Source organism: Meles meles, chromosome 8 (genome assembly GCF_922984935.1).
Source record: "Meles meles chromosome 8, mMelMel3.1 paternal haplotype, whole genome shotgun sequence".
Taxonomy (NCBI): Eukaryota; Metazoa; Chordata; class Mammalia; order Carnivora; family Mustelidae; genus Meles; species Meles meles.
The window spans coordinates 99,879,275-99,905,112 of record NC_060073.1 but is presented as its reverse complement, the minus strand read 5'-3'; the positions used below and the strand labels follow the sequence as shown (position 1 = coordinate 99,905,112).

General features: G+C 39.1%; 2 protein-coding genes and 1 pseudogene across 2 annotated transcripts; 1 reads left to right on the top strand and 2 right to left on the bottom strand.

Moving 5' to 3' along the window:
• Positions 1 to 3,702: 3,702 nt before the first annotated feature.
• Positions 3,703 to 4,632, bottom strand: LOC123949114 (annotated as a pseudogene).
• An 8,869-nt stretch (positions 4,633 to 13,501) lies between these two features.
• LOC123949504 (olfactory receptor 143-like) lies at positions 13,502 to 14,458 on the bottom strand. The gene has a single exon (XM_046017018.1). It carries the CDS (start codon positions 14,432 to 14,434, stop codon positions 13,502 to 13,504), a length of 933 nt encoding a protein of 310 aa, XP_045872974.1. The 5' UTR covers positions 14,435 to 14,458.
• Positions 14,459 to 22,204: 7,746 nt separating this feature from the next.
• LOC123949511 (elongation factor 1-alpha 1) lies at positions 22,205 to 23,802 on the top strand. Its single transcript, XM_046017025.1, has one exon. The coding sequence runs from the start codon at positions 22,267 to 22,269 to the stop codon at positions 23,653 to 23,655; it is 1,389 nt and encodes a 462-aa protein (XP_045872981.1). The 5' UTR covers positions 22,205 to 22,266; the 3' UTR covers positions 23,656 to 23,802.
• The last annotated feature ends 2,036 nt before the right edge of the window (positions 23,803 to 25,838 follow it).

The window sequence follows — 25,838 nt, the reverse complement described above, 5'->3', positions numbered from 1 at the left end:
AAAGATTAGTGACCAGGGTTAACATATACTTTTAGGTATCTTAAATAATGATAAACAACAAAGTGGATGCACCTTTGAGATGTCTATAAGGGTCCCTGAATAGCACAAAAATTATTTACATACTGACACACCTTTTTCAATAAGGAATACCATTTCATCAAAACAGAGCCTGGGGGTGGGTATTAAGGAGGGCATGTGTTACAAGGAGCACTGGCTTTGGTGCATAAACAATGAATCTTGGAACACTGAAAAGACAAAATTAAGTTAAAAAAAAAACAGACACTAAGTAAAAGAAAAACAAAATTAAAAATTACAACAAAAGTCAACTATTTGTATAAACAGAACTTGTCAAATGAAAATCACGCATGTTGATATGGAGGTCAGGGGATATGGTGTGGCAGGTCATTTAAAACAGTAAATAAAATAAATAAAAAAAGGGAAAAAAACAGTAAATCAATAACTGTGATGACAGATCGTAACTACATTTTTCATGGGGAGCATTTGGTTGTGTATATAAATGTCAGATCACTATGTGGTACATGTGAAACTAATAGAATATTGTATGTCAACTATACTTCAATTAAAAATTAATTTTTAAAATAAATCATAAATAAGTCAAACATCTAAAACACAAACAAGACAACAAACAAGTTATGCTAAATTTCACAATAGCTAAATCTTGAGTGGAAATCAGAGAAGTGGTAAAATACTAAGTATTATTAAAGTTATCTTAGAAATATTTAATGAATCTTGGAACACTGAAAAAATAAAAGAAAATTTAAAATAATGAGATAAAAAGTAAAAAAAGAAATATTTAAATCATAACTTAAGGATTAAACTTTTTTTTGTTTCAAGCTTTTATTTATATTCTAGTTAGTTAACAAATACTGTAGTATTGGTTTCAAGAATATAATTTAGGATTAAGGACTTTTAGAGTAGTCATCAATTTGTGTTTGTCAAAAGAAAAATAATCCAACATCCTGCTGAAGAAAGGAAACTGTCCCAATTTGACTTATCCACCAAATGTTTCTTTTACGTTGTCATTCCTCTCCCAGCTGCCATTTCAGGGTTTTTGTAACTTAAAATCCATAGAGGAGTTGCACACGGAAGTCAAAAAACAGGCGTGATTTAGCTGTTTCCAGGTCCTCCGGCCCTGCTACTTTACCTGTTTATTTTTTTTATTGTATTCATGTAGCCACCATATAGTACATAACTAGATTTTGATACAGTGTTCAATGGTTCATTATTTACACCCAGTGCTCATCACAACACGGGCCCTCCTTAATACCCATCACCTGGTTTAAATATCAAATGACTTGTGCTTTTATCCTATCCAGAGCAATCCTGTGGTCCCCATAACATTTCTAGAGCCTTCCAGAAAGGAAGAGTCACAAAAAGAGATGTCTTTTCTCCATCATTTGCTTCCTAAATCCCTTCATCTTGACTTGAATTTTGAATACCAAACTCTATTTAAGCTCCTGTCCTCTGTGTTAATGGTTCCTCATAAATGTGGACACCAATCTGGCCTTTTGGCCTTCATTCCCTAATGTAGGATCATTGTGCATTGTAAGTTTTATCACAGCTGTATAGACACGGGGCGGGGTTGGGGAAAACTGCAGTACTCTGGAGAGCAGGAGACAAAGTCAGATGAAAGGTGGTTTTAAACCTCATAGTCCTTTCTTACAGGGAGATTTCTTTATTGTCCATGTGGTTTTTGGGTCCTGGCCTAATGTTTGTTGCTGGGTTCCTTTCTCTCCCATGCCCTTGTCTCTGAATTACTAGTACTTGAAAACATTCTAAAATATTTTTTAATTAATTTGCAAAAAGCTCCCTGTTTCAGTCAATCATCTCTCAACTAGCTTAATAGGACTTCTCTTGGACAAGAAAAATAACTATCACACTATTTTCCTAAAGCAACCATTACCCTGAGGGATATTCATGTGTAAGCCAACAAAGCACAGACAACTTTCAAAAAAAAAAAATGTTCTCATATTTTAGGATTATTGAAATAAACTAAAAATAAAAATAATAAAATTAAGTAGACAATATTTGAAAGAGCAGTAGACTTAATCAGGAGGTTACACTTTATCTAGATGTTCCCGTAATAAGCTATATGACATAATTCATTAACTTTTCCCAGCTTCACTATCACGTCTATGCAATAAATGTATATTGAGGATCACTCATGTGTCCTATGGTAAATATGAAACCCTGCCAAAAGGTGCTTAACATGCAGCATTTAGCTGGAAAGTGGATTATATTTAATGGGTGTTTTGGAATCTGCCATATCTGTGAAGCAGTGACATTTCAAGGAGAAACATTATAGGCCAGGTAAGTGTATAGACAGGAGTAGAGATACCTGATTCTGATTCCAATAGCGCAGTATAAGAAACCTCCCATGGCTACAAGATCACTGTACTGTTACTTTACATGATCATTTACAGAACTGTTTATCCTTTCCAAGAGGAAAAATCAAATTCCATAATGACAATGTAAAAATCACAAATAAATTTATTCATTAATGTTATTTGTAAATGGTTAAAGAGGTAAAAAGGAGAAGACATTGTGAAAATGATGAGGAAGGAAGATCTTCTATCAAGAAATTGGAAACAAACTGGGCTCTCTGCTCCTCCCTGTATGACACACAGCCACATCTTCTGGTGCAGTGACAGCGCAATCCCAAAGACAAGATGGTAAAGGTTGGAGTAAGTATATTTGGTGATATTGGGCACCTGGTCACCAAGGCTGCTTTTAACTGTAACAAAGTGGATGCTGTTGCTGTCAAGGACACCTTCATTGACCTCAACTACATGACCTACATGTTCCAGTATGATTCCATCCATGGCAAACTCAAAGGCACTGTCAAGGCAGAGAATATGTAACTTGTCATCAATGCAAAGCCCACCTTCATCTTCCAGGAGCAAGATCCCACCTACATCAAATGGGGTGATGCTGCTGCTGAGTATGCTGTGGAGTCCAATGCAAAAGTCTGTGCCTTACATGAAGCTGGAGCCAAGAAGATCAGCATCTTCATCCTTGGGCTGAATAGGAAGCTCAGTGGCATTGGCCTTCCATGTCCCCACCCCGAAAGTGTCAGTAATGGATCTGAGCTGCTGCCTGGAAAAAGCTGTCAACTACTACGACATCAAGAAGCCAGTGAAGCAGGCATCAGAGGACCCCCTCAAGAGCTTCCTGGGCTTCACTGAGGATCAGATAGTCACTTGCAACGTTAAAAATGACACCAAATCTTCCACCTTTGATGCTGGGGCTGGGGTTGTCTTCAATGACCACTTAGTGAAGTTCATATTCTAGTATGGTAATGAATTTGGCTACAGCAACATGTTGGTGAAATTTATGGGCTATATGGCTCTCAAGGAATAGAGTCTACTGGACCAAAAGACCTAGTCAGAACAAGAAGAAAGAGGCTCTCAGCTGGTGGGGAGTACATGCCCTAACACACTGAGAATTTCCACACCTCTACACAGTTTCCATCCCAGAATCTCTGAAGTAGAGGAGGGAATTGTGGAGCCCTACTTGTCACTCTATCCACCAAAAAATATTAGAAACAAACTGACAGAAAAATAAAATTTCCATAATGGTGGTAACAAAGATACAGGATATGAACACTCCCACCTAAACTATTCTGACAAAAGAAATCGAATATACCAGTCCTGTAACTATACCCACATGCAGTGATTCTGATCAAAACATTCTCCTACTCTGGGTTTTTCTCAGAGCAAGTTTAATGTCTTTGTTTCTCAAGCTATAAATGAAGGGGTTTATCAAGGGAACCACATTGGTATAAAAGAGAGAAGAGAGTTTTCCCTTACCCATCGACCCAACAGAAGATGGCTTAAGATACACAAATGAGCCAGATTCAAAATAGAAACAGCAATTATGTGGGAGCTGCACGTGCTGAAGGCTTTGGACCTGCCCTCAGTGGAGCTGATGCGCAGGATGCTGGACAGGATGAAACCATAAGAGACAAAGATGGTGACACTGGGCACAATCACATTGATGTCCACCACAATGAAAATCACCAGCTCATTGACATAGGTGTTGGTGCAGGAGAGCTGGAACAGAGGGAGGATGTCACACAAAAAATGGTTGATGGTGTTTGCATCACAGAAGGTCAGTCTCAGCACGCATCCTATGTGAGCCCTGGCACCTGAAAATGCCATCAAATATGAACCAAGCATAAGGCTGGAACACACTTTGGGGGACATGGCAACATTACATAAGAGTGGGTTACAGATGGCCACATAGCGATCATAGGCCATTGATGTCAGCACGTAAGCTTCAGAAATAGCAAAGAAACAGAAAAAGTAAAACTGGGTCATGCATCCCCTGTAGAAGATAATATTCCTCTTCGATGTGAAGTTAATCAGCATTTTGGGTGTAAACACAGAAGAATAACAGAGGTCTATGAAGGACAAATTGAAGAGGAAAAAGTACATGGGGGTGTGGAGGTGTGAATTCAGCATGATTAGATTTACCAAGCCCAAATTTCCCAACACAGTGACCACATACATGAGTAGAAACAAGCCAAACGGGGGGCCAGAGATCTCGTACGTCTGTTAACCCCACCAGGATGAATTCAGTCACAAAAGAGGAGGAGTTTGTAGGAGCCATTCTTCTCCAAGGGGATCTGTGAGTATAGAGAAACAGGATTACATTAGAGAAAAAGCCAGCTCTTCCCACAGTATTTTGACCTACAAAAGGGAATATATACTGGGAATATCTGAGGGCTGAGATTAACCAAATCTGGACCCAGAAAATCTGCCTTTACCTCTATCATGATACTGGGAAACACTAACTCTCCCCTTCTTTAGAGGTTTATAAGCTAAACAGAACCAATACGACACAATTTAGCCTAGGAAGGGAAGTCTAGTCCTACCATAGACAAACATGATCACTGGAAAAATGAAAGGAGAAGGAAGACATGGGATAGACCAAGACACAATTGTCCTTCTCTAGACTCACCATCTCTTCCTTCACTTCAGCCTCCCATCAAGTAAAAATGCAGGCAAAGATCCTCTATCCTGCTACTGTTCTCTAATGCACATTAGACTTGGGGGGTAGGGACTAAGAACATTGTTTCCCACCCAAAATTAAGGAACTAGACTCTAGGACAGGTTCCATGTCCCAGAATAAAAGCCATAAATCCAAAAGAGTGAGAGTTCCATCCACGGAAAGGGAACTTACTGACAGAGATATTGTACCCCTGCACCCCTGAACTCTCTTAACATCCCCTGATTTCCCCTTGATCAAATTCCTCCACACTTGAATCTCAGAAGTGCAAAAAACTAAAAAGAAAGTTACATAATATTGATCTCCAGATTTCCATCTCATAACAAGAGGGACATTCATAAATGAAATTCAAGAACTCACCCTCCTTAGATCACAATATCTCAGTACTCCCTTATCATTGTCTTTACCCCTGTTGTCCTGGAAGGGCAATTTCAGGTTCTGAGGTTTTGGTCCCTTTGTTCTAAAAGGATGTTACATACACTTAATTTCAGGTATGCCCCCAGAAACCTTTCCAAACTGCAGGTCATATTTTCTGATTATGACTTTGAGTTCTCTCAAGAAGCAGAGGAAAATAGTCTTTATCTCATTCGCCACTTGATAAGATACAGATAACTGAATGTGAGTTTAATGATTCAATGTACCTGGTTATAAACAGAGCAGAAGCCAGCTTAGTCTCTTCCCCCTTGGGATTAGATTCGTTGTGGAAAAGGAAATAAGAGGATTGTATTTACACCCTAGACCATGCATCTGTCTTTAGTTCTTTAAGGACTCCAAATTTACTCAAGGTTTTTCATCACTCTAGGGATTGTCCATTTCCCAAGATGGGGCCAAAAATGAACTCCCATCTCCCTGTCATCTTCATCTCTGGATGGAATTCTACTATATTGTTTATTTCCCTCTTTCTTCCCATACACTAAATGGAAATTTTTCTGCAAGGATTCTGCCTCCAGGATTCTTTATTACTTTATCTGAAGGAAACTCCTTTTTCAAAAGGGTGCATCTACATCAATTGTCTCTTTCCTGAGATATCTCTAAAATAATGTGCCATGTCATATATTCCTTCTAAAGTTTTTACTCCTAAACATCTATTGGAAATGTGTACCAGACCATTCTCCTGGGTTTTATGTAATATTTCAGTAAGAGGTCATCTATTTCTTCTCATCACACACACACACAATAATAGGAGCTACGGAGTTAGAGAGTGTGTGTATGAATCCTACCTTCACTATTACTTATAAAACCCAGGCAAATTACTTAATTTATTTTTTCCTCTGATTTATCATTGTAAAATAGGAATGGTAAAAATAGTACCACTTTCATTTGATTGTTATAATGGTGGTAAGTAAAATGGCTAGAACAGTGCCTGTCCCATGATAAACAGTCAACTAAGGTTAGCTGTCTTTATACAGGTTCTCATAAATTTGAAGAGATCCCATTCACTGGACATTTTCCCCTTTAATTGCTCTGTGCTCCAATAAATTGTAAGTTCTATAAAAATAAGGATCATTTTATCTAATTTATTTCTTAAGTGTACATAACGTACATACTAGGAGGTCCATAAATATTTTTGAAAATGATGTGGTTCTCTGGTTGCAAACCTTCGGAATATTTCCACATATCCCACATGCTAAGCAATAGAGTCTACAACCACAATGACCTCCACCCCTTTCCTCAACCACCACACAAATTCAGGAAGTTTTTAGGTTTTAACTCTACTAATGAACTATAGTGGCTCCTTTTTTTTTTTTTTTTTACCATCTAAACTGCTGCTAGAATGAGCTCTGAAAGCTCAGATTTGTCATTCCCTAGTTCAAGAGGTTTCAGTCAATCTCCATTATCTGGGGCAACGGAAATTTTGTCATTCGATCTCAGTATAACTAAAAAAAGAAATTGAGTCAAAGTTTTTTTTTTCTTTTTCATCTTTACAGGGTGTAATTTTAAACTAATAGTGTGTGTGTGTGTGTGTGTGTGTGTGTGTGTATGCACGTATTGGGCTCCCTGGTAGGCAGGAAGGCTGCTTCTCCTTCTCTTACTCCCTCTGGTTGTGTTCCCTCTCTCTCGCTGTGTCTCCCTCTGTCAAATAAATAAATAAAATTTTTAAATAAAAATACTGTAAAAATAATAATACATATATGCACATGTATATGCATATATATATATAAAGATTTTATTTATTTATTTGACAGAGAGAGAGCGTGAGAAAGAAAGCACAAGGAGGGGAGCAGTAGAATGAGAGAGAGAAGCAGACTCCCCACTGAGCACAGAGCCAGACTCAGGGCCTGATCTCAGGAGATTGAGATCATGACCTGAGCTGAAGGCAGCTGCTTAACTGACTGAGCCATCCAGGCGCCCCATAATTTTATATATTTAAGATACGTGACTTGATTTTTATATTTGTAAACATTGTCAAATAATCATCACAATCAAGTTAAAGTATCTATCACCTTACATAGTTACCTTTATTTTTCTCTTTTTTCTTATTATATTATTTTAATATTTAATATAATACTTAATATTATATTATTAAATATTAAATATGAGTATAATATTAATAATAAATTAATATTATATTATATTATTATATTATATTGTTATATTAGTCACCATACAGTACATCATTAGTTTTGTTTTGTTTTTTAAGAAATTTTTTATTTATTTATTTGACAGAAAGAGACACAGAGAGGGAGAGAACTGAGGCAGGAAGAGTGGGAGAGGGAGAAGCAGGCCTCTTGAGGAGCAGGGAGCACAATGTGGCCTCGATCCCAGGACTCTGGGATCACGACCTAAGCCGAAGGCAGACGCTTTACAACTAAGCCACCCAGGTACCCACATCATTAGTTTTTGATGTAGGGTTTCATGATCCATTGTTTGCATATAGCACCCAGTGTTCTGTGCAATCCAGGCCCTCCTCAATACCCTTCACCAAGCTCACCCTTTATTTTATAGTGTGAATATTTCAGATCTGCTCTCTTAGCAAATTTAAAGTATGCAATAAAGTATTGTTAACTGTAGTGACATTGGTGTACATTAAATCTCCAGAACTTATTCTTCTTACACAAAGGAAACTTGTACAGTTTGACCAACACTGTGCAAGGATTTCTTTTTTTCTGAAAACTCACCAATGCCTGTTATCTATTACCTTTTTGATAATAGCCATTCTATCAGACATGCGGTGGTATCTCCCTGTTGTTTGCATCTGCATATCCCTGGTGATTCGTGGTATTGAGCATCTTTTCACATACTTGTTGGCCGCATAGGTGCTTTGTTTGGAGAAATGTGTATTCTGGTCCTTTGCCCACTTTTTCATAGAGTCATTTCTTTTGTGTTGTTATTATTACTGAGTTTTAGGTGTTCCTTGCTTATTTTGGATATAACTTTTTAACAGATATATGGTTTACAAGTATTTCCTCCTATTCCATAGGTTGTCCTTTCATTTTGTTGATTTTTTCTTTTGCTCTGAAGAAGATTTTTATTGGACATTATCCCACTTATCTGAATCTTTGCTTCTGTTGCCTTTGTTATGGTGTCATATCCAAAAAAAATCTTCCATCTTATGCAAGAATTAATTGTGGTTTTCTTTTTTTTTATTTTTATTATTTTTAATTATTTTTTGTTTCTTTTCAGCATAACAGTATTCATTGTTTTTGCACCACACCCAGTGCTCCATGCAATACATGCCCTCCCTATTACCCACCACCTGTTCCCCAACGTCCCACCCCTGGCCCCTTCAAAACCCTCAGGTTGTTATTCAGAGTCCATAGTCTCTCAGGGTTCATCTCCCCTTCCAATTTCCCTCAACTCCCTTCTCCTCTCCATCTCCCTATGTCCTCCATGTTATTAGTTATTTCCACAAATACTCTCTTTGCTTGACTTGTTTCACTCAGCATAATCTCTTCCAGTCCCGTCCATGATGCTACAAAAGTTGGGTATTCATCCTTTCTGAGGGAAGCATAATACTCCATAGTGTATAAAGACCACATCATCCTTATCCATTCGTCTGCTGAAGGGCATCTTGGTTCTTTCCAAAGTTTGGCGACCGTGGCCATTGATGCTATAAACATTAGGGTACAGATAGCCCTTCTTTTCACGACATCTGTATCTTTGGGGTAAATACTAATTGTGGTTTTCTTATGTTTTCCATTGGTCTCTCTGTTTATCTTTGTGCAATACTACACTCCTTTGATTAATGCAGATTTTATAAGTTTTACAACCAGGAAATATGAGTCTTCCTGTTTTGCTCCTTTTTAAGATTGTTTTTGGCTGTTCAGGGTCCTTGACTTTCCATATGAATTTTAGGATGGGTTATTCTCTTTCTGCAAAAAAGAAATCATTGGAATTTTGATTTGGATGTATTGAATCTGTAGATCACTCTGGGTAGTATCAACATCTTAACAATAGTTAAGTCTTCCAATCCATGATCTATATGAATTTTAGGATGGGTTATTCTATTTCTGCAAAAAAGATATCATTGGAATTTTGATTTGGAACGTATTGAATCTGTAGATCACTCTGGGTAGTATCAACATCTTAACAATAGTTAAGTCTTTCAATCCATGATCATAGAGTATGCTTCCATTTATTTATGTCTTCTGTATATTTTCTTTCAGCAATGTTTTTTCATTTTCATTTTACAAGTCTTTTATCTCCTTGGTTAAGTATTTTATTCTATTTGATGTTGCTATAAATGGAACTTAATTATAAATCCTTAATTTCCCTTAAGGATTGTTTGTTTTTAGTGTATATAAAGGCATCTGATCTTTGTGTGTTGACTTTGTATCCTGTTACTTTTCTAAGTTCTTTTGTGCTTTTAATTTTTGTTGACTCTTTAGAATATTCTACACGTAAGATCCTAACCTTTGAGAAGTGAGGTATTTTTTTTCTTCTTCCTTTCCAAGTTAGAAATTTATTTATTTCTAATTCTTGCCTAATGTCCTGACTAGAAATTCTAGGGCTGTGTTGAATAGAGGCTGTGAGAGTGAGGGTCCTTCCCCTGACCCTGAACTTTGAGAAAGAGCTCCCAGATTTCAAGCACAGGTTTTATTCTGTTAAGGTATTTCCTTCTAGTCTTACCTGTTGAAAATTTTTATCATGAAAGGATGTTGAATTTAATCTTTTCTTAATCAATTGGCATGATTGTGTGTGTGCGTATTTCCTTCATTTTATTTATGTGGTATGTTACTTCAATTGGTTTCATATGTTGAACTACCCTTGCATTCCAGTAATAATCTCACTTTTTATAATCCATTAAATATGCTGCTGTATTTCATATGCTATATTTTGTTGAGGACGTTTGCATTAATATTCATTAAGGGTATTGGTCTACAGATGTCAACTCTTGTAGTGTCTCTGTCTGCCTTTGGTATTGGGGTAATGATGCCCTCAAAGACTGAGTTATGAACTGTACCATATTTTCACATTTATGAAAAAGCTTGAGAAAGACTGATGTTAGTTATTCCTTAAATGTTAGGTAGAATTGACAAGTGAAGTCATGAGGTCAAGGACTTTTCTTTACTGGTAGATTTTTAGTTATTGATTCAATGTCCTTACTAGTCATAAGCTATTCAAATTTTCTATTTCTTCATGATTTAGTCATGGTAGGCTTTGAATCTCCAGGAATTTATGCATTTCTCTATGTTATCTAAATTTTTGGCATATAACTGTTCATAGTACTCCCTTATAATCTTTCTTATTTCAACAGAAGTGGTTATAATATCTATATCTTCATTTCTGAGTTTTGACATTTTTTAAAAGTTTTAAACTATATGAAAAATGTCCTACATAATCAAGAGTTGAGAGCATGTTATAATTTACTATCCAGACCCCTTCACCAGGTTTCAAAAACTATCATTTCATGGTTAATCCTGTTTACCTCTACCATCATTACTCAACCCCCTCCCCAACTGGGTTATTTAGAAGAAAATTCCAGATATCATATTTTAGTATGCATTTACAAAAGATTTAAGTATTTATTAAAATTATAATAATTAAATTGCTTTGCACCTAAATTAAAATCATAATGTCTTAATACTTTCAAATGTCCAATCAATAGCTCAATTTCCCGGATTGTGGACAAGGATTTTAACACAGATTCACATTAAAAATGTAAGATACAATCCAAAAATACAATTATCATATGATCTCTCTGATATGAGAAATTTGAAAGGCAGGGCAGGTAGGTTAAAAATGAAACAAGATGGGACCAGGGAGGAAGACAAGCCATAAGAGACTCTTAGGGCGCCTGGGTGGCTCAGTGGGTTATGCCTCTACCTTTGGCTCTGGTCGTGATCTCAGGGTCCCAGGATCGAGTCCCACATCTGGATCTCTGCTGGGCAGGGAGCCTGCTTCCCCTTCTCTCTCTACCTGCTGCTCTGCCTACTTGTGATCTCTAGCCATAAGAGACTCTTAATCTCAAGAAACAAACAGGGTTGTTTGGGGGTTGGGGGGAGGGATAGGGTGGCTGGGCTATGGACATTGGGGAGGCTATGTGCTATGGTGAGCTTTGTGAACTGTGTAAGACTTATGATTCACAGACCTGTACCCCTGAAGCAAATAATACAGTATATGTTAATTTAAAAAAATGTAAGATATAGCCGTGTAATAAAGTTAGCTGATATAGTTGGTCCATTCTGAAAAACTTGCCCTGTGATATCCTTTTATCAATTAAAAATAGACATTTTATTCTCTGTGTAATACACAAAATAAAATTTTGTAGAGCTCTGTTTACTATTGTATTAATTATAAAGAACTCTTTTTCATTGCTTTTTTCCAATTGATAGCAAATTATCTAACAAGCTTGTTAAAGTATACATAATATTCTGAAAAGTGTGACATTTCCCAAACTCCTAAGCCATACTATTCCAGGAAATGATCACAATTAAAAAAAAAAAAAAAAAAAAGGATTGTGAGGAAACATCTCTTGGTAACTCACCCTGCTTACCCCTACTTTAAGATCAAACTTCTCCAGGGACAGGTGCATTTTTCTAGTTGGGCATCAAAGCCTGTAGATAATCTCTTTTGGATAGGCATCTTGGCTGAAGATGTTATTTCCAGGAAATTACCATTTTCAAACTTGTTCTGGCAAAACTCTCCAGAAGTTCTCTTATTCATTCACAATTCTCCTTTCATCTCTTCCATTTCTTCGTGAGATGAACATATCTTAAAATATTGGGTTCTGCATCATTGGCTGGGTGATCTTGAGCAAGTTGAATAATTATTTCCTCCTCCAAAGAACAGGTTAAAGAGACTTATCTTTTAATATAATTTGTAAAGAATGTGGCACATGTATGGGCCGCAGAATTTATTTGACCAAAGGAAGGAGTCAAATTATATAGTGAAAGAATACACCCCAACAGGACAAGGTTTTTGCCATATATTTTTGTTTGTCTTTTGAAAGCAGGTACAGATCTTCCTTTGTCAAAGGGAATCCCTGTTAACACAGACAAAGAATCTTGACATTGCTCATGACACTCTATTCTGTAGTCAATAATATTATTGTGTGATTTTTTTTTAAGATTTTTTATTTATTTGACAGACAGAGATCATAAGTAGGCAGAGAGGCAGGCAGAGAGAGAGGAGGAAGCAGGCTCCCTGCTGAGCAGAGAGCCCGATGCGGGACTTGATCCCAGGACCCTGAGATCATGACCCAAGTCGGAGGCAGAGGCGTAACCCACTGAGCCACCCAGGAGCCCTTATTGTGTGATTTTTAATCACAATCACAATCCATGGGTACATAGACAAGTGGTAGCAATTTCAATTCTATTTATGACAAAATATCAGTTGACCACTCCTGAGTGGCATTCGTTATTAGTGGGGATTGAAGAAGGTGAGCAGAATAGAGTGGCTCATTCATTCCCAAGCATCCTCAAGAATAAAAGAAAGAAGCTAGGTTTAACAGAGTATTCACTTCTTTTACCTATATGGAACTAAAAATCAAGATCAAGAACCATTATTAAAAGAACCCTAAAATTTTCTGCAGGTTTTTTTTTTTTACCATTATACTGTGTCCACAATTTTTATCATACCTTCTCTGTTTTAATGCAATTATAATTAATAAAACCCTCAAAACAGGAAAGTGCTCTGTGTAATTGTTTCAGAGAAGGCAAAAAAAGAAAAAAAAAGGAAATGAACTAGTAAGACAGCATGGTACTAGATGGCTTACCTTGGATGGGAGAGACAAGAGAAAAAATAATAGGTATACTCTCCTTAGATAGGGGAGGTTATCTTAGTGTCTTCAACTCATATGGGGAATAAAGATCAGTTTGGGTTCATCTTGGAACCAAGGATGACCCTCATGTCCAAGAATAGGCCTACATGTTAACATCAAGTAAGAAGAGAAAAAAGAAATTAAAGTAAAAATCCTGCCAGAAAGACTTTAGAAAGGTAAGGAAAAGGAAAAAGAATAGGAAAAGGAGTATAAGGAAGAGCAGAAAGTGGAGAAAAAGACACAGCAAAGGAGAGATAGAGGTTCTGCTCAGTTTGAAATTCTCTTCAGGGTTTTCCTCAGAGCAAGTTTGATATCTTTGTTCCTGAGACTATAAATGAAAGGGTTGAGCATGGGCACCACATTGGTGTAAAACACTGAGAAAAATTTCCATTGGCCCACAGACCCAGCAGATGACGGTTTGACATGAGTGAGCAACCCAAACCCATAGAACAGACCAACAGTTACTAGGTGGGAGCCACAGGTGCTAAAAGCTTTGGACAAACTCTGAGATGCAGAGATGTGAATGATATTGGAAAGAATCAAAGTATAAGAAATACAGATAATGAGACTAGATATAATGACAACTGTGCCCACAATAACAGAAATCACAAGCTCACTGGCATAGGTGCTGCTGCAGGAGAGCTGGAGGAGGGGGAAGATGTCACACATGTAATGGTTGATGACATTGGAATCACAAAAGATCAGCCTAACCATGCACCCTGTGTGGACCATGGCACCAGCAAACCCCATCACATATGAACCAGACATCAGCAGAGAACAGACCTGAGGAGACATGGTAACTGTGTACATCAGGGGTTTACAGATGGCCACATAGCGATCATAAGCCATGGCTGTCAATACATAGCACTCAGAGTTGATAAAAAAGCAGAAGAAAAATAGCTGAGTCATGCATTCTCTAAAGGAGATGATGTTCTTCTCTAAAATAAAGCTTATCAGCATTTTGGGGGTGAAGACAAATGAATAACAGAGGTCAATAAAGGACAGATTAAAGAGGAAAAAGTACATGGGGGTGTGAAGGTGAGAATTCAGGTAAATTAAATTAATTAAGCTCAAATTTCCCACCACAGTGACCACATAGTTCACCAAAAACAGAAAAAATAGAGGTAGCTGGAGTTCGGGTTGGTCTGTTAATCCCAGAAGGATAAACTCAGTCACAGAGGAGTCATTTTCCACAGCCATTCACTTCAAAGGTATGATCTGCAGGAACACAGGTAGAAGGTAGCATTAACAATGGACCCTCACTCTTTGTCTCCAGAGGGAGAGATGGATCTGCTGGTTTACAAGTACAGGGTTGTCATGCAAGGAATCCAAGAAGCAAGACTTCCTCTGATTATTCCTAATGATTCCTCATTTTCTCCTTTATTCCCACTCATGCAGTTTATGCAGAAAGAATACTGATCTCAAGACCCCCAATGTCTCTGCATGTCATTTCCTCCCTTCTCCCCAGTTTCCATTCAGGATTACAAATGACAAGAATAATAAATTAATAAATTGGTGGTGTTACCCTCATTTTCCTTTTCCTGGAGGCCTCACTCTGCTAGACCTTAAAGCCACTTCTACTCTACAGTCCTGGGGTGTCAAAGTTTCTGTCAAGAGAGGAGACAATATACATCAGCAGAGCCCTCTGTCTTTGACATGCTAAAAGAGGTATTCTGGAGAACAGACCATGATCTGTACTTGAGAATTTGCCCAGAAGTCCTCTTCACTTGCAAGGAGGAAAACAACCTTATATGAGCTCCAAAACAATCAGGTGACTCCAACGGGAATCTATTCCATGACCTGTAGTTCCGAGAAAATTGATTCCTAGCACAGAAAATTATTCTCTCCCTCATTATTTCCTGCCAAGTTAAATGAGTCCACTGAGGGTAGAAATTATTGAACCCATATTCATATCCTGTGTCACAGACCCAACACTGGATCCTTTGAGACTCAATGTTTTGCTAAGTTTATAATTTCACAATAGGAATTCCTAATCCCCAGTGCAGAGGAATGAGTGTCTCCCTTTGTCTCTTCTTTCCACACCCCCTGGAGTCTATGCACAGTTCTAAGAGGGAAGTCACTTGCCATTTCTAGCACTTACCTGAAGTCTCTGGGGCGTTAGTAAAACATTAAATCATAGCTTTAGCACTGTCCATGCTTGTGGATTTCATGTCTATAAAAAGATGTTTTAGCAAAGTGGTTAAGGAGTGGGAGTGTTACAGATGCCTGGGTGGCTCAGTTGGTTAAGCGACTGCCTATGGCTCAGGTCATGATCCTGGAGTCTTGGGATCGAGTCCCGCATCAGGCTCCCTGCTCAGCAGGGAGTCTGCATCTCCCTCCGACCTTCTCCCCTCTCATACTCTCTCTCACCCTCTCTCTCTAATAAATAAATAAAATCTTAAAAATAAAAGAGTGGGAGTGTTGGAGCTGGGCTTGATGGGTGATGGATATTAAGGAGGGCACTTCGATAGGATGAGCTCAGGGTGTTGTATGCACGAGATGAATCACTGAATTCTACTCCTGAAATCAATAAAGTTTAAAGAAAATTTTGAAAAGAAAAAATAATAACTAAATAAATAAAAACTTAAAAAGAGAGAGAGAGGGCCCACAAGTCAAATCTGGACTTGAAAATCCTTAATTGTGAGACTGAAGACAGTGATATAACTTCTCTGGCCCTTGTATGTATATTTTCATATCAATTTAATACTTATGTACAGATGCAAAATGAGTTTTAAAGGAGAAATTTCATAGGGTTGTTGTGGGGATTAAAGGAATTAAATCATATAAAGTATCAGAAACATACCTGACACACAAAAAAAGCCTAAGTGTTGGTATCCCTCCCCTATATCCAATTCATATTCATTATATCAAGATTTTTCAACCTTGGCACTATTGACATTTTGGATTAGATAATTCCTTTTTTTTTTTTTTTTTGGACTAGGTAATTCTTTTTTTTTTTTTTTTGGACTAGATAGTTCTTTTTCTTTTTCTTTTTTTTTTTTTTTTTGTTTATTTACAGCATAACAGTGTTCATTGTTTTGGCATCACACCCAGTGCTCCATGCAGTACGTGCCCTCCCTATTACCCACCACCTGGTTCCTCAACCTCCCACCCCCCCCACTCCCCCCCCCTCCCGCCGCCCCTTCATAACCCTCTGGTTGTTTTTCAGAGTCCATAGTCTCTCATGGTTCATCTCCCCTTCCACTTTCCCTCAACTCCCTCTCCTCTCCATCTCCCCATGTCCTCCATGTTATTTGTTATGCTCCACAAATAAGTGAAACCATATGATACTTGACTCTCTCTGTTTGACTTATTTCGCTCAGCATAATTTCTTCCAGTCCCATCCATGTTGCTACAAAAGTTGGGTATTCGTCCTTTCTGATGGAGGCATAATACTCCATTGTGTATATGGACCACATCTTCCTTATCCATTCATCCGTTGAAGGGCATCTTGGTTCTTTCCACAGTTTGGCGACCGTAGCCATTGCCGCAATAAACATTGGGGTACAAATGGCCCTTCTTTTCACTACATCTGTATCTTTGGGGTAAATACCCAGCAGTCAATTGCAGGGTCATAGGGAAGCTCTATTCTTAATTTCTTCAGGAATCTCCACACTGTTCTCCAAAGTGGCTGCACTAACTTGCATTCCCACCAACAGTGTAAGAGGGTTCCCCTTTCTCCACATCCTCTCCAACACACGTTGTTTCCTCTCTTGCTAATTTTGGCCATTCTAACTGGTGTTAGGTGGTATCTCAATGTTGTTTTAATTTGAATCTCCCTGATGGCTAGTGATGATGAACATTTTTTCATGTGTCTGATAGCCATTTGTATGTCTTCGTTGGAGAAGTGTCTGTTCATATCTTCTGCCCATTTTTGATATGATTATCTGTTTTGTGTGTGTTGAGTTTGAGAAGTTCTTTATAGATCCTGGATATCAACCTTTTGTCTGTACTGTCATTTGCAAATATCCTCTCCCATTCCGTGGGTTGCCTCTTTGTTTTGTTGACTGTTTCCTTTGCTGTGCAGAAGCTTTTGATCTTGATGAAGTCCCCAAAGTTCATTTTTGCTTTTGTTTCCTTGGCCTTTGGAGACATATCTTGAAAGAAGTTGCTGTGGCTGATATCGAAGAGGTTACTGCCTATGTTCTCCTCTAGGATTCTGATAGATTCCTGTCTCATGTTGAGGTCTTTCATCCATTTCGAGTTTATCTTTGTGTACGGTGTAAGAGAATGGTCGAGTTTCATTCTTCTACATATCGCTGTCCAGTTTTCCCAGCACGATTTATTGAAGAGACTGCCTTTTTTCCACTGTATATTTTTTCCTGTTTTGTTGAAGATTATTTGACCATAGACTTGAGGGTCCATATCTGGGCTCTGTACTCTGTTCCAGTGGTCTACATGTCTGCTTTTATGCCGGTACCATGCTGTCTTGGTGATCACAGCTTTGTAGTAAAGCTTGAAATCGGGTAACATGATGCCGCCAGTTTTGTTTTTGTTTTTCAACATTTCCTTAGCAATTCGGGGTCTCTTCTGACTCCATACAAATTTTAGGATTATTTGCTCCAGCTCTTTGAAAAATATCGGTGGAATTTTGATCGGAATGGCATTAAAAGTATAGATTGCTCTAGGCAGTATAGACATTTTAACAATGTTTAGTCTTCCAATCCAAGAGCATGGAACAGTCTTCCATCTTTTTGTGTCTTCTTCAATTTCTTTCATGAGTGTTCTGTAGTTCCTCGAGTACAGGTCCTTTACTTCTTTGGTTAGGTTTATTCCCAGGTATCTTATGGTTCTTGGTGCTATAGTAAATGGAATCGATTCTCTAATTTCCCTTTCTGTATTTTCATTGTTAGTGTATAAGAAAGCCACTGATTTCTGTACATTGACTTTGTATCCTGCCACGTTACTGAATTGCTGTATGAGTTCTAGTAGTTTGGGGGTGGAGTCTTTGGGGTTTTCCATATAAAGAATCATGTCATCTGCGAAGAGAGAGAGTTTGACTTCTTCCTTGCCAATTTGGATACCTTTTATTTCTCTTTGTTGTCTGATTGCTGTTGCTAGAACTTCTAATACTATGTTGAACAAGAGTGGTGAGAGTGGGCATCCTTGTCGTGTTCCTGATCTCAACGGGAAGGCTGCAAGCTTTTTCCCATTTAGGATGATATTTGCTGTGGGTCTTTCATAGAGAGATTTTATGATGTTCAGGAATGTTCCCTCTATCCCTATACTTTGAAGCGTTTTCATCAGGAACGGATGCTGGATTTTGTCAAATGCTTTTTCTGCATCAATTGAGAGGACCATGTGTTTCTTCTCTCTTCTCTTATTGATTTGTTCAATCACATTGATTGATTTGCGAATGTTGAACCAACCTTGCAACTCAGGGATGAATCCCACCTGGTTATGGTGGATAATCTTTGTAATGTGCTGCTGGATCCTGTTTGCTAGGATCTTGTTGAGAATCTTTGCATCCATATTCATCAGTGATATTGGTCTGAAATTCTCCTTTTTGGTAGGGTCTTTGCCTGGTTTGGGGATCAGGGTAATGCTGGCTTCATAAAAAGAGTCTGGAAGTTTTCCTTCTGCTTCAATTTTTTGGAACAGCTTCAGGAGAATTGGTGTTATTTCTTCTTTGAAAGTTTGGTAGAATTCCCCAGGGAATCCGTCAGGTCCTGGGCTCTTGTTTTTTGGGAGGTTTTTGATCACTGCTTCAATCTCATTACTAGATATAGGTCTATTCAGGTTGTCAATTTCTTCCTGGTTCAATTTTGGGAGTTTGTAGCTTTCCAGGAATGCATCCATTTCATCTAGGTTGCTTAGCTTATTGGCATATAACTGTTGGTAATAATTTCTGATGATTGTTTCTATTTCCTTGGTGTTAGTTGTGATCTCTCCCTTTTCATTCATAATTTTATTAATTTGGGCTTTCTCTCTTTTCTTTTGGATTAGTGTGGCCAATGGTTTATCGATCTTATTGATTCTTTCAAAAAACCAGCTTCTAGTTTCATTGATACGTTCTACTGTATCTCTCGTTTCTACCTCATTGATCTCTGCTCTAATCTTGATTATTTCCCTTCTTGCATGTGAAGTTGGTTTGATTTGTTGTTGATTCTCCAGTTCTTTAAGGTGTAGAGACAGCTGGTGTATTCTGGATTTTTCAGTGTTTTTGAGGGAGGTTTGGATGCTATGTATTTCCCCCTTAGAACCGCCTTTGCTGTATCCCATAGGTTTTGGACCGCGGTGTCTGCATTCTCATTGGTTTCCATGAATTGTTTAAGTTCATCTTTGATCTCCTGGTTGATCCAAGCATTCTTAAGCAAGGTGGTCTTTAGCTTCCAGGTGTTTGAGTTCCTTCTGAACTTTTCTTTGTGATTGAGCTCCAGTTTCAAACATTGTGATCGGAGAATATGCAGGGAATAATGTCAGTCTTTTGGTATCGGTTGAGTCCTACTTTGTGACCCAGTATGTGGTCTATTCTGGAGAAGGTTCCATGTGCACTTGAGAAGAATGAGTATTCTGTTCTTTTAGGGTGGAATGTTCTGTATATGTCTATGAGGTCCATCTGGTCCAATGTTTCATTCAATGCTCTTATTTATTAATTTTCTGCTTCGATGATCTGTCTATTTCTGAGAGAGGCGTATTAAGATCTCCTACTATTATTGTATTCATGTCAATATGACTCTTTATCTTGATTAATAGTTTTCTTATGTAATTGGGTGCTCCCATATTGGGGGCATAGATATTCACAATTGTTAGATCATCTTGGTGGATAGTCCCTTTAAGAATTATGTAGTGTCCTTCTGTATCTCTGACTACAGTCTTTAGTTTAAAATCTAATTTATCTGATATGAGAATCGCTACCCTGGCCTTCTTTTGAGGCCCATTGGCATGAAAGATGCTTCTCCATCCCTTCACTTTCAGTCTGGGGGTATCCTTAGGTTCAAAATGGGTCTCTTGTAGACAACATATGGATGGGTCCTGTCGTTTTATCCAATCTGCAACCCTGTGTTGTTTTATGGGCACATTTAGGCCATTCACATTGAGAGTGATTATTGAGAGATAGGTTTTTATTAACATCGTGTTGCCTTTGAAGTCTTTCTGTCTGTAGATTGTTTCGATATTTCTGTTCAATGATATTCTTAGGATTTTTTCTCTTTTATAGGACACCCCCTTAATATTTCCTGCAGTGTCGGCTTGGTGGTTGCATAGTCTTTTAAGCCTTGCCGGTCTTGGAAACTCTTTATCTCTCCATCCATTTTAAATGTCAGTCTTGCTGGATAGAGTATTCTTGGTTGCATGTTCTTCTCATTTAGTACTCTGAATATATTTTGCCAGCCCTTCCTGGCTTTCCAGGTCTCTGTGGAAAGGTCTGACGTTATTCTAATGGGCTTTCCTCTGTATGTAAGAAGCTTCTTTGTCCTAGCTGCTTTTAAGAGGGTCTCTCTTGAAACATAATTCCCCATTCTAATGATAAGGTGCCGTGAGGACTTTCGAAAATCTAAAATCTTGGGAGGAAATCTTTCTGCCTCTAGTACATGAACATTGTTTCCATTCGTGAGATTCGGAAAATTTTCATAGACAACTTCTTCCACTATATCTTCTAGACTTCTTTCTTTTTCTTCCCCTTCAGGGATTCCAATAATTCTGACGTTGGAACGTTTCATGGCATCGTTTATTTCCCTGATTCTGTTTTCGTGGCTTCTGAGCTGTTTGTTCCAGGCTTCCTCCTGATCCTTTCTCTCTATCTGTTTGTCCTCCAGATCACTAATTCTATCTTCTGTCTCAGTTACCCTAGCTTTTAGAGAATTTAGATTGGATTGGAACTCATTGAGAGCATTTTGAACATCATCCCTGGTGGCTTTCAGTTCTGCCCTAACATTGTGAACATCATCCCTGGTGGCTTTCAGTTCTGCCCTAATCAATTCTGTGCGGTCATCCATGGCATTCTCCAACCTAGCTATTGCCTGGATAATTGTTAGTCTGAATTCCTTTTCTGACATATTGTCTATGTAGATAGCCATTAGCTCTGTTGCAGAAGGCCCATCCTCTGTATTTTTCTTCTGTTGGGTATTCCTCTTCCTAGTCATTTTGGTAAGAGATGACTAAACAGATGCAGCTGGACTTATCGATTGTGGTGCAGTCAATGTGCACCCTGGAACGCTTCTGTGCAATCAGGATTCCCCACCCAAATGAGAGAAAACAGAAAAGAAAAAGAAATAGAGAAGAAGAAAGAAAAAAAAAGGGGAAAGAAAAAAGGAAAAAAAAAAAAAGAGAGAGAGAGAGATAGGGAAAAAGGGAAGATAAAAGAGAAGGCTCAGCCCAAACGGGCCACAAGGTAAGATTTGTGGAGTATACAAACAAAAACAGACAAACAAAAAGAGTGATAAAAGTATATGACAAGAGAAAAAAAATATGTATATATAAGCAAAAAAAAAGGGAAGAACCTCATCAGAAAGAACCCCAAGTATAAGATTTATATATTATCAGGACAAACACAAATTCACAGACACACTGACAGAAGGAAAAATTGGGAGAATGGTTATAGATCCTCAGTGTGGGTGAGGAAGGTTATTTTGATTCTTCCTGAAGGTATCCTGATGTTTTTGTTAAGGGACTCAACTTTCCTAAGTTACAGGGGGATTAGAAACTGGTTTGCCTATAGGGGTAGCATTGATTGGGGAAAGGGGATTCCCTTGAAGTTTAACTCTATATGTATAGTAGAAAATAAAAATTAAAAAAGAATAAACTAGACTAAACTAAGTTAAAGTTAAAAAAAGAATTAAAAAAATAGAAAAACAAAAGAAAAACACGGGTGTATGTATCAAAAAGTTCAGGTTAGAAGGTTATTAAAGAATTTGATGTACTGGACATCTCAGTGTGATGGTAAATAGGTTAAAAAATTATCTGTATGTATAAAAAAAAAGAATCAGAATATTGGTAAAGAGTTAAAAATAAAAGTTGTATTTATCTTTTTCGCAACGGGTTTGCCGCCAGAACACAGGTGTCGTGAAAACCACCGCTCAACCTAAACCAGAATGGGGAAGGAAAAGACTCATATCAACATTGTTGTCATCGGACACGTAGATTCGGGCAAGTCTACCACTACTGGTCATCTGATCTACAAATGTGGTGGAATCGACAAAAGAACTATCGAAAAATTCGAGAAGGAGGCTGCTGAGATGGGAAAAGGCTCCTTCAAGTATGCCTGGGTCTTGGATAAACTGAAAGCTGAACGTGAACGTGGTATCACCATTGATATCTCCCTGTGGAAATTCGAGACCAGCAAGTATTATGTGACCATCATTGATGCTCCAGGACACAGAGACTTTATCAAAAACATGATTACAGGCACATCTCAGGCTGACTGTGCTGTCCTGATTGTTGCTGCTGGTGTTGGTGAATTTGAAGCAGGTATTTCCAAGAATGGGCAGACCCGTGAGCATGCCCTTCTGGCTTACACACTGGGTGTAAAACAACTAATTGTTGGTGTTAACAAAATGGATTCCACTGAGCCACCCTACAGCCAGAAGAGATACGAGGAAATCGTTAAGGAAGTCAGCACCTACATTAAGAAAATTGGCTACAACCCCGACACAGTAGCATTTGTGCCAATTTCTGGTTGGAATGGTGACAACATGCTGGAGCCAAGTGCTAACATGCCTTGGTTCAAGGGATGGAAAGTCACCCGTAAAGATGGGAATGCCAGTGGAACCACACTGCTTGAAGCCCTGGATTGCATTCTGCCACCAACTCGTCCAACTGACAAGCCCTTGCGTCTGCCTCTCCAGGACGTCTACAAAATTGGTGGTATTGGTACTGTTCCTGTGGGTCGAGTGGAGACTGGTGTTCTTAAACCTGGCATGGTGGTCACCTTTGCTCCAGTCAATGTTACAACTGAAGTCAAGTCTGTTGAAATGCACCATGAAGCTTTGAGTGAGGCTCTTCCTGGGGACAATGTGGGCTTCAATGTCAAGAACGTATCTGTCAAAGATGTTCGTCGTGGCAATGTGGCTGGTGACAGCAAAAATGACCCACCAATGGAAGCAGCTGGCTTCACTGCTCAGGTGATTATTCTCAACCATCCAGGCCAAATTAGTGCTGGATATGCACCTGTGCTGGATTGTCACACAGCTCACATTGCTTGTAAGTTTGCTGAGCTGAAGGAGAAGATAGATCGTCGTTCTGGAAAAAAGCTGGAAGATGGTCCCAAGTTCTTGAAATCTGGTGATGCTGCCATTGTTGATATGGTTCCTGGCAAGCCTATGTGTGTTGAGAGCTTCTCTGACTATCCTCCTCTGGGCCGTTTTGCTGTTCGTGACATGAGACAGACGGTTGCTGTGGGTGTCATCAAAGCAGTGGACAAGAAGGCAGCTGGAGCTGGCAAGGTCACCAAGTCTGCCCAGAAAGCTCAGAAGGCTAAATGAATATTATCCCCAACACCTGCCACCCCAGTCTTAATCAGTGGTGGAAGAACGGTCTCAGAACTGTTTGTGTCAATTGGCCATTTAAGTTTAATAGTAAAAGACTGGTTAATGATAACAATGCATCGTAAAACCTTCAGAAGGAAAGGAGAATGTTTTGTGGAACATTTTTTTTGTGTGTGTGTGGCAGTTTTAAGTTATTAGTTTTTAAAATCAGTACTTTTTAATGGAAACAACTTGACCAAAAATCTGTCACAGAATTTTGAGACCCATTAAAACAAAGTTTAATGAGAAAAAAAAAAAAAAAAAAAAAAAAAAAAAAAAAGTTGTATTTATGAAGTAGTGGTGGTTGTTCTCTTGTAGTCTTTTTTTTTTTTTTTTTCTTCCTTCCTGGTTGGTTTTCTGGGGGAGGGGCCTGCCACGTGGGTTTTCAGACAATGATGTTCCCTGAGTTAGGTCCTCCCGCTCCCCTCAAGGGGGTGAGCTCTTTTTTTTTTCAGGAAAATGTTTTTTTCAGCCTTTTGTTCTCTGGAGGTTTTTATGTTCTTTCATCTGCTTTCTCTCGCCTTGACAGCTTTTGATGGTTTTTGGAGGTTTAGAGGAGAGCAAACAACACCCCAACCTCCCTCTCAGAGAGAAGCCTCAGATTGTTTTGCAAAAGCTGCTGGCAGAGTCAGTTCTGAGTCACTGTCCCTGGGGATGCAGGAGCTCCTCATTGTACCCAAAACCAGGGCAGGGGTGGCTGTCTAGGCAGCTCCAGACCGCCAGAGAGGTTCTGAGCAGAGATCGCACACTGAGATTTTCCCGCTGTCCCGGGCTGGGAATGTCTGGTTTTTCCGGATGCCAGAGCTCCAGGCTAGCGCCTAGTAGCACCTATCCCAAGGGAGGGTGTGGGACGCGCGCATTTCAGGACTGCCATCTGGCCAGGCTCCCAGCCCCTCACGGGAGCCAGACAGACTTGTTCTCGGGGGCGCGCTGGCATTCAGGGGCACTGGTGGCTCAGGGATGGAGACCTGATTTCTCCGTCGCACTCTCTCTGGCTCCGCGCCAGGGGAGGCTGTCCTGGGTCCGGGGACTTAGGTCCCTGACCCTAACCGCCCAGGTTCCCACTATTACCCCCTGCGATCCTTTGCTGTTTTTTTTTTTTTTTTATTTAATGATAATGGTTTTATTTTTTTTTCCATTTTATTTATTTTTTCAGCGTAACAGTATTCATTCTTTTTGCACAACACCCAGTGCTCCATGCAAAACGTGCCCTCCCCATTACCCACCACCTGTTCCCCCAACCTCCCACCACTGATCCTTCAAAACCCTCAGGTTGTTTTTCAGAGTCCATAGTCTCTTATGGTTCGCCTCCCCTCCCCAATGCTTTGCTGTTTGTTTTTTGAGTGCTTTCAACCAGACTCCAAGTTAATGCTGGTCCCCAGTCGCAGAGCCCTCTCCTGTTGGGGTGTTACTTTCCAATCGGTCACCTCTGGTGGCTCCCTCCCCCTTTTGTTTATCTTCCGATATCAGTCCGACGCTCCCAGTCTGCTTTACCTGCCACTGGCGTCTTCTGCTCCAGTAGAGATCCAGACGTGTATAATTCTGATCTCAGGCTGATTTCATGGGTGGTCGGAGTTCTTTGGTAGGTAATCAGCTCACTTTAGGGTACAGGTTGAAATGGTGCCTCCTCCTACTTCCCCGCCATCTTGACTCCCCTAGATAGTTCTTTATTGTGAAGCTGTCCTGTGTATCCTAAGAAGAAACCATCCCTGGCCTCTACCCATTAGATTCCAGTAGTATCCCCCACCACCACATCTGACAATCAAAATGTCCTCTGGACACTGGCATATATCCCTTGGTGGTAAAATCACTCATTTTGAGAAATGCAGATCCGTATGTAGATCCATAGCTACATGTAGCTACGTGTAGGTGGACTTCCATAAATGCCTCTCAAAAAGGTCTATCTTATGTGCCTCAGGCTCAAAGTGCTCAAAACTTAAGTCAGCACATTTCTGACATCACCCAGGCAACTAATCTACAAACTAATATTACGCAACTTCCTCTCACTGGCCATGTTCATCCAGTCTCCAATTCCCAGAGAATCCAACTCCTTGAAATATTTGGCTTTCCCTCTTACATAGCTTCTATATTCTCTCTTCATCTCTAATTTAGATTACTCTAATAGTTTCTAACCAGGACTC

Coding starts and splice junctions, on each gene's coding strand:
- LOC123949504 (XM_046017018.1), bottom strand. CDS start 14,434: ATGGCTGTGGAAAATGACTCCTCTGTGACTGAGTTTATCCTTCTGGGA.
- LOC123949511 (XM_046017025.1), top strand. CDS start 22,267: ATGGGGAAGGAAAAGACTCATATCAACATTGTTGTCATCGGACACGTA.